This window comes from Siphateles boraxobius, unplaced genomic scaffold (assembly GCF_051911475.1).
Source record: "Siphateles boraxobius isolate OS27281-9 unplaced genomic scaffold, OSU_SipBor_1 8, whole genome shotgun sequence".
In the NCBI taxonomy this organism is placed as follows: Eukaryota; Metazoa; Chordata; class Actinopteri; order Cypriniformes; family Leuciscidae; genus Siphateles; species Siphateles boraxobius.
The window spans coordinates 24,066,191-24,084,338 of NW_027509208.1; the positions used below are offsets into that span (position 1 = coordinate 24,066,191).

The following is an 18,148-nucleotide window of genomic DNA, read 5'->3' on the forward strand; positions in this document are numbered from 1 at the left end:
TTTATAGGTTTTATTAAGGTTTATTAAGGTTTATACATGCTAGTTACCATGACAGAGTTCAAGATAAATTGTTTCATTACTACTGGAGCTGCCAGTTTGCTAAGCACAAACTATGCAAAAGGCGCAAGCGGAGAACTCAGTGTCCGAGTTCACTCACTCGTTTTCATTCACTCCTTCAGTGGACTATATTAGTTGAGTAATGAAGGAACTAGTGAATGAGTGTAACTTATAGGACCGATTTCGAACACAGCCTACGTGTAGACTGCTATTGTAAAAGTCAGTTCTCTTTTATCTTTTTATGTTGTATATCCTTTCTAAACAGTACTGAAGGAGTCATTTCTATTCAAACAAAAAATTTGTTTCACAATTTTAATTCTGTATAAGATACAAGTACAAGATTTTTAAAACTATGTGAAACAAACTCCATTTAAGTCCAGACTTTAAACTGGTAGTGCAAGTCATTCCCTGTCTACTTTCAATTAATTGGCACAGAATGTCCATTTTTAAAGATTAATATTTCATACTCACATTCCACATTTATAAATCCACAATCATAAACCAATCATTCCAGTAAAAAAGGCAAATCACCAAATTAAATTAAATAAGACATTCATCACAGTGTTATTTTTGCACGAACATAAAAAAAGATATTAAGAAACCTGAAGAAACATGGTAAAAGGTGTGAATACAGCAAAATGCTGTGTTCGTGCCATGAAATTACCGTAATTACGAGATGACAACTTGTGACAGAGCTGTTCACATCTTCAGAATTGTGCGTTTATATGCCAACGTTATCAACGGCAAAATGAACTGCAGCAGTTAGGTTGCAGAGGTCATGTGGTACAAGTCAGAGCTCTTGTTGTAATTGAGAGTTCAACGATGACGTGAAGGTTTTTTCAAGTTGGAATCCCGTAATTACGCTAATTCCGACATGGCGTGAACGCACCTAAAGTGTGTAATAATCAAGTTAACATGAACGTGAGGTATCAAAGTAAGCGGAAATCAATATGCATTTACTTCAAAATTATCAAACTGTGCATATTCAAAAGAGAAAGTTCCTAGTGCAGCCCAGCCATTCTTGGGTTCGAGAACAACAGCGTTTTGCCACAGCGGATAGCCATTCAGCATCCCTGAGGCAAAATATCCCTGCAAGACCAAAAGATGCACATTTAAGAATAAAGACATAATGAATAGTTAAAAGGTTGCACATACGTGTGTAGATGTTACCTTGACACTTAGGGTTAAGGTATACCATACACCTTCCCTTGTTCCTGACAGCCCTTCAGCAAGAACTCTGTTTCCACCTTTAGTGTGAAAAACCAGTCACAATACAACAAAAATGGTTAGTTCAGGTATGAACCAAACTAAGTTAAAACAAAATTAAGATTGTAATCAGGGGGAAAAGAATTTCATATAGCATAGTAAGCAGGGCTTGATATCAACACCAGCCAACCACTGTTGGATTTCAGCAGTGAGGCAGTCACTGGTAAGGTAGTCACTCCTACTAGCCACTTTGGCGGGTTGAATTTTATGTATAATATATACATTTTTCAGTTGTGGTCTTTAAAAAAGGCATCTGATGTAATAATGTTAACTAAGTGCAATGTTTTCAAAAATATAGATTTTTCGATACATAAAGATACTGAAATATCTAAAACGGTTCCAATACTTTTTTCCGCAGAATAGATACACAATACCAGCTGCACTTTCTCGCTCTCTCATCTCTCCGACAGCATGTTGACACACAAACCCGCTTCTTTTATTTCATTAAATAAAATTTAAATATTTTTTAAAATTAAAAATTGATTTTATTTTATGGTGTAGCTTAAAAATTGGCTGGTGAGAGAAAACTTAATTTTAAACCCTGTTCATAATGATATAACCAAAAATGAATCATGCTACACTCAAAGGAAGGGAAATACAAAATTGTTACCTATGTCATTTGTCACTTTATAGGTTCCATTTGCATAAAGCCAATAAAAGACACCCTTTGCTTCTCTGACGGATTCTCCAGCTTGATCAACCCTGGCCGCCAGGAACACACCTCCAGTGATGGGCGTCTCAATGAGGACATCACAGGACACATTCAGGTCTGTCCTAGTTATACAAGAGTGAAGTTTGGTTATATGATTAATTATGAGGCAGAATTAATCAATGCCATTTACTGTAGAACGGCAGTATTGAGTAACACATCTCATAAAATATCTTGCAAAGTGTATGTTCTAAATAGAAAATATAGAGCTTCGCACCCCCGAATTGTTCGTAGGTGTGGTGGATGAACGTCCAATATAAATTGGGATGTCCAAAATAAATGTATAAGTCCAAAGATTAGTCTAAACTTGCATCATCACAAAATTTCGGTCAATCAACCTTCCTCAGGTTTACAACACACACAAATATATATATTTTTTTAAATTAAGCATATTAAAAAGGAATTTATTACGCCCTATTTTAACGATCTAAGCACATGGTCTAAGCGCATGAACCAAGTGCACTTAGGACGTGTCCGAATCCACTTTTGCTAGTTTAACGACGGGAAAAAGGGTCACCGCTCCCGGCGCATTGTCTAAAAGGGTTGTCCCTATTCTCCTAATGAGTAATGGGTGTGTTTTAGGCGTAACGTGCAATAAACCAATCAGAGTCTCATCTCCCATTCCCTTTAAAAGCCAGTTGTGGTCGCACCATGGCGGATTCGCTATTTACATGATCAGATCTGCCCCTGCGCGAGGTTAAAGTGCGCAAGCAGACCATCGACGGGACAGGCCGGAATCCACCATATCTTTATGTACACGTAATCCTTTTATGTGGCATGTTTGTGTGCTGATGCGTGTCCCTGTGTGTGTAATAAGCAGAGTGTGTGTGTATAATAAGCAGAGTGTACGTGTGTTGTTACGGTGGCCCTGTAGTGCACAACACAACAAAATTAAGCCACAACACAACAGAAAATGTACAACACAATGAAATAAAGCTGCAACACAACGGAAATGCTCCAGACCACTAGAGGGCTCTCTGAGTGCGGTAAAGTTAGTTTTCCTTGCCATTGTTATATAGAGTCGGCAGTCTTAATATATCAATACCACGATTCATTTTAATAGTATGTAACCATTGTATATCGATATAAAATATACTTTAAAATCAACTAATTATAGCTGCGTATTTATACTCAAGAATACTTTGACGCGCTACCACAACGCATTTATTATAATATAATTTGATAAATAAAAATAAAAACCATTTGGTGAATTGCAGAATTACAGGAAAATATTGGCACAATTTCACCTGTTGTAAGTCATGCTGGTTAATAGGTACTACAACCTTTGAAACATGATAAAAGAAAATAAACTTTTATTATATTCCAGAAATTTCCTAAAAAATAATTGTTTACTGTAAATACATGACGGGAGGTATTGGAAAAAGAGCAGGGGTGTGAAGTAACGAATTACAAATACTCACGTTACTGTAATTAAGTAGTTTTTTTCAGAAATTGTACTTTTTTCAGCGCATTAGGTGAGGTAATCTGATTAGTTTACCTCACCTAATTTTAGATTAGATTAGATTATTAGTGATTCTCATTTATCAAAACACTAACATTGGTACCGTTTTGGAGAGAAATTGGGTATTTTTTAATCTCCCTATTTAACCCATCTCATGGTGTGTTATGCTGAACTATCATATGAGTTTCTAAAGGTTTTTGAATTCAGTTATGAATATTGATATTTTATGTGCAACAATAGCATGCTCAGGCCCAGTGGCCTTTCGCCTAATTTTAAATGCTTTTTTTCCCCAAATAATATGATTTAAATGGTGATGACTGTACTGATTTGATGCATTTTAAAAAGATGGATGATAGATATTCTTTAATCTTTCTGACAAAGAACAAAATATAATGTGAATTACAGTGCAATTTTTTTAAATTTATAAATTGTAGTGCACAGTGTTTATTATAAGGGGTAGAATCCGCCGCTCAGTACTCACTACTCATGAGTACTTTTAAATAAGCTACTTTTTTACTCTTACTCAAGTAGTTTTTTGGACAAGTACTTTTTACTCTACTCACACCTCATTTTTTGGAATGTAATGGTACTTTTACTTGAGGATGTTTTTTCAGTACTCTTTCCACCACTGGAAAAAAGTCAGCTGTAGTAAGCCAGTCTACTATTTGGAACATGTCTGTTTTTGAATGTAAAAAAAAAGTAATTTTAATTAATACAAATTATACGTTTTAACAACTTGAAGGAATTGGCGGACGTTCCACTGCGCTGTGGTAGCGTTTCAAAGCATTCTAGTGTATAAATATGCAGCTATAATGCACCTTGGTGATTTTGAATTAATAAATGGCGATATACAATGGTCAGCTACATACTGTTAAAACTAATCGTGGTGTTGATATATTTTTTAGACTGCTGACTCATGGAAAACTAGCTTTACCGTGCTCCGAGAGCCCTCTAGTGGTCGAGAACATTTCCGTTGTATTGCGGCTTTATTGCATTGTGTTGTACAATGTACATTTTCCGTTGTGTTGTGGCTTAATTCCATTTTGTTGTACATTTTGTGTTGTGGCTCATATCCGTTGTGTTGTGGCTTAATTTCGTTTGCTTTTTAAATTTCATTGTGTTGTGCACTACTCGGCCACCGTACATTGTGGACCCGCCTATAGGCGTACATTACTAACGCGCTCTTTAAATAACAAAAATAAATACTGCGCCATTGACTTTAGGCAATACAGAATTCAGTTGGTCAATGGCGCAGTCTATTTCAATTGCCTCAAAATAGCAACGCGCCAACAATGCACCTGAACAAACCTCTGTTTCAGACCATGCCCATGGGCGCACAAATAGACGCAAATGCATTTGCTATTTAAACAATGTGGTGCAGGACGTGAAACTGATAACTGCGTGGGCTGAAACTAGCAAAAAACACTTGCGGCGCGCCTGGTGCTGCATTGCGCCAAGTGTGTGACAGCAGGGCCCATTAAGAGTCACTAATTTTATTAGCATTGTAGACATCCAGATCCATATTTATGTGCTAGTATGTGCTAATAAAAAGTGTATGATGTGTGTCATTTAAAATCTTCTCATTAAAATATCACCGTTCCGAGGACAAACATACCAGCTGTAATCCCCTATGATGCTGATGGTCTGGTCGGCATCTCTAGCCCAGGTGACCGGCCGTTCAGTGATCACTTGTCGTAAGGTGAAGGCGTGCGAGCCATTATCTGAGCTGTTTCTGAAGTACTCAAACACTCCGGTTTGATCAGCAAAATACGGAGCCTCAGAGAATGGAGGGACATCTTGGAATGAAAAGAAATGCTGTTAGAAATGTAATTTGAGTCAATGCCAATAGTTTCCTTTTGACACTAATATTCCTCACCAATAGTGAAATCATCAGAGTAATTCTTCGGAAACGGGCGGGATTTGGGGGGCTCTGGGTTGAAACCTCTTTGTCCAGTGGTGACTGTTGTGATTGTGTAAACCTCATCGACATCCAGTTTTAAGGTGAAGGAACCATTATAGACCTGTGTGGAAACGGGAAGGTTCCTTTACTACCAATTCTGCAATGTGTTAAGACATGAAACATGGTATGAATTGATTGAATTATACCTTCAAAGGACTCCTCCGCTCAAAGAGCGTGTCTTTTTTGGTCTCAAAATCCAATTTTGAGTACCACAGTTGAAGGTCAGTGAGACGTGCCTGAAAAAAAGATGAAAGCAGAAAACATAAAATTAAGCCTTAAGGTTAAGAAATAAATGGATTGAAATATCAAGAATGGACAGAACTGCACTTACAAAAGAACCTTTGAGCTGAAATGTGACTTTCTGAGGGGAAACATCAAAGTACGGTAGAGGAGGACGAATGCACTGAGAGTGATTGTGTGTCTAGAAAAAGAAAAATGGAGGAGTGTAAATATTGTGCATAGAGGTCAAAATAAATGATTCACTGAAAATTGTGTCCTTCACAAGACCTAAGAAAATATTAACCACCCACCATGGTTTGAATAACAATTGTTAGGTTCCCTTTACGGTCTGTTAAAGCTACATAACTTCCTCCACTGGTGAGATTCCCCACCGTCTGTAGATAAAACCAGCCTGGCTGTGTAAATTGAGTTGTGTGCGCTACAGGGAAAAGAAATTCATACAGGAAAAAGAAACTAAATGAAACACTCAGAGGAATTAACTGACATTCATCTGCTACAACAAGCCATTTTCAGTCCCACGGGCTTACTTGGTGCGTGAAAACCAATGATGTTTGTTCTTGAACATCAAGCATGCATGGTTGGGATTCCTTTACCATATATAATGTATTTGCCGTATATATGTGTATACCATATATGTATTTGTGTTGATTAATGTTTATATACGAATAAAAGCCTGAATGAAATCTGTTCATAACAAAGGAACTTTCTCTTTAGTAGACTTAGACACAAACAGCTTGATTCATAGTTTGAATTACTTTTACAATGTCATTATAAACTTTTTGAAGCTTGATTATCAGCATCAGTATAGTTACTTCCGTAAATTGTGTAAAATATGCATCATGGGGCATAAGAAAAAGGTGTATATATATATATATATATATATATATATATATATATACACACACAGACATATACTTGATAATAACATTAAGGCAATTTTGAAAAAGGAAAACAAAACAAGATGGAAAAAATTTGAAATAGAAACTTTGAGAGGTTGACCCCAAAATGGGCCAGACTGAAGTTCACAAATTATGTTACAGCATATTTAAATGACTATTAAGCCCCTTTCACACAGAGATTCCGGAAAATACACTAATAATGTGTCCCGGAATCGTTTGATTTTGGTTCAATCACGCTGCCAGTGATTTTCTGGAATCTGTGCGTACGTTCACACACATCCCGTAAAGACACGTGACATCGGGATGACGAACATACATTTTCTTCTTTGTTAATGTGCAACGTGAACATTGATCTGCATTTAAAACCCCCAGTCAAAGAGCCGAATGATACCTTAATCATTGCAACGACACATGCCGCCTTCACAGAGGGTATGTTCCGGGACTGATCCCAGAAAGGTTACTTGGTCCCCATCCCGGGATCGATCCCGGGACGTGTTTCCATTCACACACAAGGCACTCTATCAAATGTATTAGGGGTGTAACAACATATCGTGTCACAATATATCGCAATACAAAAAATGCAACAATATGTGTTGTGGATAGTGACAATATTTATTGTGTATAGTTCACCTAAAATAAAAATTACTGTGTGAAAAAATTCAAGTTTTCAGAGTTTTAGTTTCAGTACTACTATATATACATATGCTATATATAATGTTGAATATAATGTACACTCACCTAAAGGATTATTAGGAACACCTGTTCAATTTCTCATTAATGCAATTATCTAATCAACCAATCACATGGCAGTTGCTTCAATGCATTTAGGAGATTGTCTCCTGGTCAAGACAATCTCCTGAACTCCAAACTGAATGTCAGAATAGGAAAGAAAGCTGATTTAAGCAATTTTGAGCGTGGCATGGTTGTTGGTGCCAGACGGGCCGGTCTGAGTATTTCACAATCTGCTCAGTTACTGGGATTTTCACGCACAACCATTTCTAGGGTTTACAAAGAATGGTGTGAAAAGGGAAAAACAACCAGTATGCGGCAGTCCTGTGGGCGAAAATGCCTTGTTGATGCTAGAGGTCAGAGGAGAATGGGCCGACTGATTCAAGCTGATAGAAGAGCAACTTTGACTGAAATAACCACTCATTACAACCGAGGTATGCAGTAAAGCATTTGTGAATCAATGCCACGTAGAATTAAAGGTGCAGTGTGTGACTTTTAGCGACATCTAGCGGTTCGGTTGCGAGTTTACACTAAGGGCTCAGCCCACCGCTCACCCCTCCCTTTCGAAGAAGCTAGCGTGTCTCAAACGGGACAAACATCGTCGTCTGAGACAGCATAGAATAGCCAATAGCCAGAGTAAACCAAGTTTCTGTACCACAGTCCATAAACCACATCATGGATAAAGTTTACAAAGCCATAGTCAGGTGAGGATCAAGGGTCTTAATATATAATATAATAATAGTAATTAGTTGATTGTCTCACGAACGTAACCAGCACATTTCTCCCCACATAGACAACCCATAATACAGTGAGGGAGAAGAACCACATGCAACTATGCAACTATATATTTTTTCTAACAGGGTAGTAAAAGTTTAGCTGGCTAATATGAGCTGTTACTGTGGCTGAGCTGGTTAAAGCGTTAAGCCTTGTTTATACTGGACGCGTCCGCATGAGCCCAAAGGTGCGTGCGGCAAAAATGACGTGATTGTAACAGCGCGCGCACCTCCGCATCCCCTAGACACCATTTACTACACACAATAGGCTTTTTTTCTCTGATTTTGGAAACTCGATCGACTTAAAATGCTTCCAAGATCGACGGGTTGGTGATTCTTGTAACTGTTTTACGGTCAATGACAAGAGTACTAATCAGCTGTCTCACGAACGTAACCAGCTCATTTATCCCCACATAGCAAAGCCATAACACAGCGAGGGAGAAGAATTAAGTTACATGAAACAATCCAACTACATATTTTACACCACTGACAAGGGAAAAGTCACTACTCACGGTGTTTATGGCTAGCTTCTAGCTTTCTGCGGCTTCTCTTTCAAGGTAGTGACGAAACGCGCTCTGTAACGCTGTTTGTTCGCTGTCGGCTACGGTAGAAACATGACGTCACAATATGTCGACCTTCATAGAAGGGGATTCCCGCGCCTATGTAGATATAAATGCCTCATTCTAAGGTAATAAAAACATTACGGTTTATTAAGTAAGTTCTTTATACACCACTGAACACATAGTCATGGATGTCATATTGCATTTCTGTTAATAGATACTCAAAATTTTCACACATTGCACCTTTAAGGCAGCTCTGAAGGCGAAAGGGGGTCAAACACAGTATTAGCATGGTGTTCCTAATAATCCTTAGGTGAGTGTATAATGATGCAATGGGGGAAGATCTGTGAGTCCTGATAATGGCAAATGTTTTATGTTACCAGTAAAATGTAACATATGTAATGTAGTGGCCTACATTATTTTAAATATATCTAGTCAGTGACAGAGTGCAAGCATATTCGTCTAAAATAATTTCTATATTTTCAGCTTCAGAATCATGAACATTTTTATTCTGGTGTCACTATTGTCCTGTGCTTGGGTTACCAGAACCAAGTCCAAAGCCTATTCAATTACAGCCACAATGTAATATCAAATTTAGCATTTTAATCAACAGAACATTTTTGTTGTTAACCTTTTATCATATGTATTGGAAAATCGCAATAATATAGTATCTTGAGTTCAGTATCGTAATATGTATCGAATCGTGAAATTAGGCTATTGTTACACCCCTAAAATCTATGGCATTTTTTGAATCAGTGCTCTGTGTGAAAGGGGCTTTGAAAACATTTTACCAGTCATCCATATGGGAGAATCCACAACATAATGTCCACTCCAGGGCTCCTCCGCGGTCATCAGCCCATCTCCACCAAAGGACAGATTCTCATAGTAACTTGCAATCAAATTCCAGGATATAGTCCTAAAACAAAGCAGTCTTACTCTGAGCACATCATGTGTATTGCAGTGCAAAGATAGCGAAAGGTTTATGAAAACAGCTCACGAAGTCATTCTGCCGTTCACGTAGTTCTGGTTCAGAATGCGAGCCCAGCATCCGGCACCGATGTCGTCATTAAAGGTGCTGTAGTCTTCAGATGACCAAAGCTTCCTCTCCGTCATCAGAGCTTCCTTCACCGTGTGGGTTCCTGGGTAGTGGACACTGTAAAAGACCGTAAACTATAACTACACTTTAGTTTACACTGAATCAGCTAGTTGGTTGAAAATATGGGTTTATAAGGCCAAATGTTCCAAACTGCTCACCCTATCACCTCAACCGCATCATTCAGATATGAATCCTTCAACATGGCAGCTGCAATTGACCAGTCTCCATCTGCAGCAATGATGCCGATATTTGTATAACCAGCTTGGTCCAAAATATTCCTTAGCACCTATGGAAATGACAGACAGACACATTTGGACTGACTAAAATATATTAATAATCTTGTTACCATGGTAGTTAGGCTGGAACTAAGATTACTATTTTTTACCTTAATGTATGCTGGATCATATGTTTTTTCATTCCATATCTGAAAAATATATCAAAACGAGTTCACATAAAAGTTCCCTTTAAGACATCAGTAACAGACTAATTATAAGCAATACATACACCAATATAATCAATGTCAAGGTTGTGATGCTGCTTTGCTCCCATGATCCATGTAATAACATAGTTGGCAGTAACGTTTGGAAAGTAGTAAGGCCATTGGGTTCCATATCCAACCCATCCTGGAAATGCCCAGGGAAGACCTTCAAAATCAAAGCATTGAACCAAGTCAAATATCTGTGGTCTTCTCTACATTGTTTCTGCCCTTATAATGTAAATGGCAAATTCAGTATGGAATAAATAGTTTACCTATCAGCTTGATGTTTGGATTTCTCTTCTTAGCTTCTTTCATAAGCCACCACTCATATCCCAGATAAAAATTCCCTTCATCCTTACTGTGCATGTGAGAGGGTTCTGTGCCATCTGTCAATCAAACGGGAAGATAAAAGTCAGTAATCCAAACTTGAAGTTTCTTAACAGTGTTTCTAGAAACCTAAATTGCTGAGACTGGTAATTGTATAACTGTTTGTTTTAGTCTAAAATGTATTTCTAAGTGTGAAATATTTTTATAATTAAGTGTAAAAACATTTTTACATTCTATTTGTTTATGGTTTTAATAACAGCACACTATCTTTGCATCACTATCATTGGGTCAATCAAAAGTTTACAATAAGGTTCATTAGTTAACATTAATTAATGTATTACAGTTTTTCTCAAATGCTAAAACACAAAAGCCAATCCTCTAAACCAAATGACCAGTTGTCTAAACACATTTACTAAATCTAGCCATCATTTTCCAATATCATAAACACATTTTACATGAAGACACAATTCACAAAACACAATCCTCCGTTCTTATAAATCTTAACACATTTTTCCTTGCTAAAACACAAGTTGCAAAAGAACTCTGCTCATATTCTCAAATGAAAGCTCATGTGATGCAAAATGCTTGCCACAGTCAGCAATATTTGAACACAATGAACACACCTGGCGTCATTCATTACACACAACGACTCAAAATTGAAGACACTTGTTGCTAATGCTGTGACCACATGTATAAAAGCAAGTTCAGAGTGCACAGTTTGCTGAAGATTCCAAACAAACACAATGGATGAAGGCAGAGTCAGGGGAAGAGGAATTCGAGTCAGAGGAGGGAGAGGAGCTGGCCATGGAAGAAGAGGAGCAGGCCAACGAGGGAGAGGAGGAGGTCAACAAGGGAGAGGAGGAGGCCAACAAGGGAGAGGAGAAGGTCCAGGAGGGCGAGCAAGACAACCTCGCACCATCATTACGGACGAGATGCGAGCAACAGTCATTGACCATGTTCATTGTCCATCGCATGACAATGGCTGAAGCAGGACTAAGAGTCCGTCCAAACCTGAGTAGGTTCACCGTGGCCACCATTATCAGGGCATTCAGACAACACAAGAGGTATTGTACTCTATTGCTTTCTTTGTCACAATACAATTTTACAAGCCTGTGAAAGTAGTCTATTGGTTTCAAATCAGTTGTTACTGTATAGTAAAACATGTCAATTGACAACACATGTTTCTTTCTTTAGAGTTGATAGAATGCCAAATAGAGGTGGAAGGGTTGCCATATGTACAGCGGCACAAGAAACCCTCATTGAGGATATGGTTCGTGAGAACAACCTCATCAGACTTCGGGAGGTCAGAGACAAAGTCATTGCTGATAATGTCAACTTTGAGAGCATTGATGATGCCAGCTTGGCCACAATAGACCGAGTTCTCCGGCGCCAAAAGATGCGGAAGAAACAGGTCTATAGGATTCCCTTTGAGCGCAACTCTGCGCGACACAAAGACCTACGTTACGAGTATGTGCAAGTAAGTATACATCCATGTTCACAGTACAGTTAGTGGACATACTGTGTTGCTCAGTGGCCTACATTACTTCTGGACAATACTGTGCTACCTGATTGACTATTGTTCTGAACACCTGTGTACTTTCACATTTTCACAGAGGATTTTACAGTTGGACGCGATGGCCAGACCTCATGAGTACCTCTTCCCGGATGAGGCTGGCTTCAACCTGCAGAAACGAAGGCAAAGAGGCCGTAACATCATTGGCCAAAGAGCCATCATTGAGGTTCCTGGCCAACGGGGGGGGGGTCAATATTACCCTCACCTTCCTAGAGGAGCTAAAAGACAGTCCTCCTGGACCGCCAACAACACCATCCTGGGCCCGCACATCACATTTATGTGATCATTTGGGACAATGTACGCTTCCACAGAACAAACCAAATCAGAGAGTGGTTCACCACCAACAGTAACCACTTTTTAAGCGTCTGTCTGCCACCCTACTCCCCTTTCCTGAACCCTAAAGAGGAGTTCTTCTCATCGTGGAGATGGAAGGTTTATGACAGACAACCATACACTAGAGAGAACCTTCTAAGGGCAATGGAGCTGGCCTGTGTTGACATCCCAGTGGAGGCCTTCCAAGGATGGATTCGCCATTCCAGGGCGTTTTTCCCGCGGTGCCTGGCAAGAGACAATATAGCCTGCGATGTGGATGAGGTGATGTGGCCCGATGCAGCTCAAATAAAAAAAACTTCACACCCTGATCATGTTTTCAAGAGTACTGTTGTTTGAGATAGATTCTGTTTTTGCATTGAGTTGTTACAGTAGTGTACATGCAGAATTTACTATAGATTTATACTCTTCATATGAAACTCACAAATCTAAATGCCTAATCCTCTGCAGAGATCTAAGAAGATCCATTACGGTAAGTGTAAAGTTTCTAAAAATATGCATTGGCAGTTATGAAACAAAGAACCTTCTCACAAATTGAGCATTGTGTTTTCAATTGTTTTACTGTAGTGTGTAATGATGTGTATAGTGTTTAGATTTTTGAAAGCTTCGAGCTGCTCTTTTGGTGTGAAAGTTTGAGTTTTGAAGTGAGAAGGTGTGGTTGTGTTTATGTAGCTTTAGAAAAGGCTGTTGTGTTTAGACATTGGGGAACATGGAGGAAACGTTTGTGAAATGTGTTTTAGAATTTGAGAAAAACCGTAACTAACATGAACTAACCATGAGCAATACATTTGTTACTGTATTAGTTTTTTTTTTATATTAGTTAATATAAATCCAGCTGTTCATGTTAGTTCCGCCGCAGTCCGCCGGATCCAGGCCGTATCCGGATCTGATGAAGGACCTGCGCCAGGACACAACGACAACGCAGTCCTGAAGTGTCAACTAGTCTCTCTCCTGTGAAGGCCCCCTTATCCTCTACCTCTGTACTGATAAAACGTTGTCAGGATAATTCCGGTTCACGTGGCTACGCGGAAGCGATAAAAAAATTCTGTACTATACATTTTTCAAGGCTTGCGTTCTTGATCCACCAGGCACTGTTTTGTGCAAATGAGTGGCTGGATCGCATTAAGGGTTTTCTGTTAGAACGGTGTCGTGTTAGCAGCCCCTAAGTTAATAACTAATAATCGCTGCAACGGAAGTGAATCAATCAAAACTAACTTTTGCTGGACAATAACTTTATTCTAGAGCTGCTGTAAAGCCAAAACAATCTCTGTTACTTTAATTTCCTATTATTGCTGTAGAGCTGCTTTGAAACAATTTATATTGTTAAAAGCGCTATATAAATGAAGGTTAATTGACTTAGTTCACAGTGCATTAACTAATGATAACATCCACAACCTTTGATTTTAATAATGTATTAGTAAATGTTGAAATTAACATTAACTAAGATTAATAAATGCTGAAGAAGTATTGTTCATTCTTAGTTCATGTTAACTAAGGTAGTTGACTAATGTAACCAATGAACTTTATTGTAAAGTGTTACCATTTTCTTCTTTAAAAAAACAACAACATAGTGAAAACACTATTTTCGGTAACACTATTTTAAGGTGACGTAGTTACGTTACAACATGCACATCTTACTATAGTAATAACAGTAAATTATGCATAATCACAAGTATCTAACCCTAAACCAAACCCTAACCCTAACTCTATAAGTACATGTAGTTAATTAATATTACTCAGTACTTAGTACTATTAGAGTAAATACAATGTAACTATGTCACCTTCAAATAAAGTGTAAACGTATTTTCTTTGCACCTTTTCTAACTACTTTGTAGTTAGATGCTATTTACACTTTTGCTATTTATGCTATTTGTACCTCAGTCTAATGTAGTACATTTTAAACCAGTATGTAATAACAACAACATATTCAGGATACTGAATATGATTATAATTATTAAAATCATAAATGGATGCTTCCTTATTGTGAACTAACGTGTCCCTTTCTCTATAACGCCACCACCTACACCTGCCCATAATGATCATTAAAGATGTCCTTGAAGTCCCAGGCAGGGACAACAACAAGGACACTGTGTAATAAAATAAAATAATTTTTTTTTAAATAAAACAAATTACCATCAACTTTAGGTAACACTTCTTTTTTACAGTGTCCTTGTTGTGGACAAGTAGTATAGTGTCCTACACACGTTACATGTGCTTGCATTTAAATTATGTGCAAGTACATGCAGCTAACCCTAAACCAAACTACAGTAAGTACATGTAGTTAATTAATATTACTCAGTACTAAAATGTATAATTACACTGCAACAAGGACACATTAAAATAAAGTCAAACCGGTGCTTGTTTGTTTTTGTTTAGGGAGAAGAATAGGATCGGAAAAAGGTGGTTTCAAACTGAGGTCGGCTGCATCAAACGCTCCATTGAACTCCACTGTCCTATCCAGCCCACTGCTCCTTTACCGGATGAACTTCTTTTGTTCATGCAAAAAGCCTTTTCCAACAAGGTGGGCTATTTGCACTTAGTGTAAAAAGATGCTTTGTTTCTTAAATAGTATACACATCTTAATTGTTATTTTTGATAAAAGTTTACACATTGTACAATATTTACATATCTAATTCATTTTATGTTTGTTTGGGGGGGGGGGGGGGGGGGGGTTGTGCTCATCACATGACATTTTACAACCTGAATGAACCTTGATTTGCCATGAAAGGGTCAAATGTAAGAGAATTTCAGGAATGAACACCTCTTCATCATGTCATTTCCTGTTTTTTTTTTTTTTGGGGGGGGGGGGGTTGTATTTGTCATGTTGGAACCACATGACTCGCATCATATGACTCAGTTCATGTACACATTTTTTTTTTTCACATTAACAGCGAAGTTTGCTGTGAAACAATACAATATTATGCCAAACAACTAATTATGGGTTTCGTGTCAGGATTGTCATTCTTTTAAATAACATTTTTTTCTTTTCATTTAATATGCCCCACCTGGATTAAATTTAAATCAAAATCATACTTAATATAGAAAAGGTGTATTCAAATCTTTGAATGTATGAATTAAATGTTTAATGCATAACTGAATACATTAACAGATAAGGACAAGTCAGACAGACAACAGATTCACTTTGTTACCTGTAGTTTGACCGTCGCCTCCTATTTCTACCTTTAAGATGTGTAGTGAAGCTCCAAAGTTGGGCTGAATAAAATAATAACAACAACACATTCGGTTATTCAAAAAAAGTCCTTATTTAAATGTCACACATCGGTGGCTCACGTGACCCAGTACCTTGAATAAGTAATCCAATATCTGACTCCGATACGGTTCTTCATAGTTGACAAGAAGTCTCGAAGTGGCCTGAGAACAAAAGCGACAGTTTGTAAACCGCAATCACCGACACAATTATCCATAGATTCACTCTAAAAAGTGAACAAAACTTCACTTACTCCTCCTCCGCTTAATCCACCTATTCCATCAAACTCTCTCCCTAATCCAATCCGATCATCTATAACATAAAACTGAGCAGAGCACCCAAAAATAAAGGAGATAATGAACAGCGCACTGTATGTTTGCATGTTTTGATGAATGATTATGAACTGCTGCGAAAGACTGGCATCATCCTGATGTTTATGTGCAACCATAAATCTGATGTGCAGCTCAGTTGACGTTACTTCCGTATCATGTGCTCCGAATCGAACTGAAGTGAAACTACTCTTATGTCATTGTTCTTTATGCAGACATGCAGGAGGTTAACGTGAGCTCATTGATTCAAGAACAGTACATGCAAATATCTGAAATTATGTCATTTGTATTAAGTATTTATATTTCAGTATTAGAAAACGGAACGCGTCGTGCTCATAACGCGCTTTGATTGGTTACTGAACGCGTCGCACTCATATCGCGCTTTGATTGGTTACTGAACGCGTCGCGCTCATATCGCGCTTTGATTGGTCATTGAACGCGTCGCACTCATATCGCGCTTTTATTGGTCACTGAACGCGTCGCGCTCACATCGCGCTTTGATTATTCACTGGACACATGCGGAAGTGAAAGTGGACATGGATCTTGTTTGGCAGACCATTTGATCCTTGCCCGTCGATGAAGAGGAAGTTTTTTTGTTTTGTTTTTTCCCTAGTTGATTAAGTTTATTTTGTTTGTTTTGTTTGCGGGTTCATGGCATAATCTGATTTGTGACTGAATCAGAATGGCAAACTATAGTGGACTTCAGAGGATGAAGATATGCAGATGGGTTGGGAAAAAAGAGTAGGAGTAGGAAAGGAGGAGGGAAAAAAAGAGTATAGTCTTGATGGTCAGATGACAAATAAGAGAACATTAGAAGAGGATGAAGAAAGTCGAGAAGTAAGGAAAAAGATAATGATGGAAGAGTTTAAGATCATTCTTAAATTTAAAGTGGGGAATGAGATTACATCAGTTAGCCCGATCACTCTCACAAATGGATTGAAGGGAAATAGAAATGGTTGTGTGAAAAAGTGTTGCGTGATGGGAGTCTATTGGTGAAATGCAAAAATGCTGAGTAGAAAAATAAAACTATGAAACTGCAATCAATATGTAAAAAAGAAATAGTGAGAGAAAAAATAATTGGTGGAGAAAAAAATTATTGGTGAGAAGAGAGGAACTAAGGGAGTGATAACAGGAATTCCTATAGAAGAGAATCTGGAAGAACTAAGGAACGTGATTAAAGGAGGAATGATCACAGAAATCACTCGAATGCAGGCTTTCAGAAATGGAGTAAAAACTGACAGTGAGTCTGTACTGCTACAGTATCATTTGCATTCAGGAAACATGGCTCAAACCTAATCTGGATTTCATTATTAAGGGTTATAATACCATACGTGAAGATAGAAGAAATGGAATTGGAGGGGGATGTGCAATATTTGTTAAAGAGGGTATAGTTTATAGGAGGTTAAAAACAATACAAGAATTAGAGGTAATAGTTATTGAAATATAGAACAAGGATAAAAGAATAAAGTGATTAACTACTATAACTCATGTAAGAAATTAGAGAGAGTACAACTAGAATCAATACTGGAGGAGTGGAGAGGAAAAATTATTTGGTGCGGGGATTTTAATGCACATAGTAAGGTGTGGGGTGAAAAAGAAGATTTGAATGGAGAAATTTTAGAAGAAATATTGGATGAAAAGGAATTAGTATGTCTAAATGATGGGTCTGGTACAAGGATAGATTTAAGTAAGGGTAAAGATAGATCTAGATCTTACGTTGGTGTCCCAGTCTTTGGTAGGGATAAGTAGTTGGGAAGTAAATAAGGAAAGTACGATAGGGAGTGATCATTATCCTATACAGAAATTGGAAGAGAAAGGGATAAGCAAAAGAAAGAAAGAGTAAGTAGGTGGAAATTTGAGGAAGCAGATTGGAAAAAGTTCAGAATATTGTCCAAAGGAAAATTAAAGGAGGTTTGTATAATTCAGGGAGTTGAAGATTTGAATGAAGAAATAAGTAGTATTATTTTAGGTGCAGCAAAAGAGTCGATACCAAAATGAGGAGACAGTATTAGAAAGAAAATCATTCCGTGGTGGACGCAAGAATGTACAAAGGTAATTAAAGAGAGAAATAAAGCATTCAAAATCTTGAAAAGAACACATAATTTCCAGAATTTAATTGAATATAAGAGGAAGCAGGCTGTAGTAAGCAAGA

At 37.8% G+C, this 18,148-nt stretch overlaps 2 protein-coding genes across 2 annotated transcripts; one reads left to right on the plus strand and one right to left on the minus strand.

The window, feature by feature from the left end:
• On the minus strand, positions 1–16,267 carry galca (galactosylceramidase a). The gene is made up of 17 exons (XM_077219877.1): positions 15,921–16,267; positions 15,763–15,831; positions 15,609–15,672; positions 10,502–10,615; positions 10,256–10,395; positions 10,137–10,175; positions 9,910–10,037; positions 9,653–9,808; positions 9,447–9,571; positions 5,985–6,112; positions 5,786–5,875; positions 5,601–5,690; positions 5,371–5,515; positions 5,110–5,290; positions 1,934–2,097; positions 1,228–1,304; positions 1–1,146 (listed from the first exon to the last, which is right to left on the minus strand). The coding sequence occupies exons 1-17, from the start codon at positions 16,113–16,115 to the stop codon at positions 1,003–1,005; spliced, it is 2,049 nt and encodes a 682-aa protein (XP_077075992.1). The 5' UTR covers positions 16,116–16,267; the 3' UTR covers positions 1–1,002.
• On the plus strand, positions 11,743–12,412 carry LOC143728962 (uncharacterized). The gene is made up of 2 exons (XM_077219915.1): positions 11,743–12,033; positions 12,170–12,412. Exons 1-2 carry the CDS (start codon positions 11,761–11,763, stop codon positions 12,410–12,412), a joined length of 516 nt encoding a protein of 171 aa, XP_077076030.1. The 5' UTR covers positions 11,743–11,760.
• Positions 16,268–18,148: the final 1,881 nt, after the last annotated feature.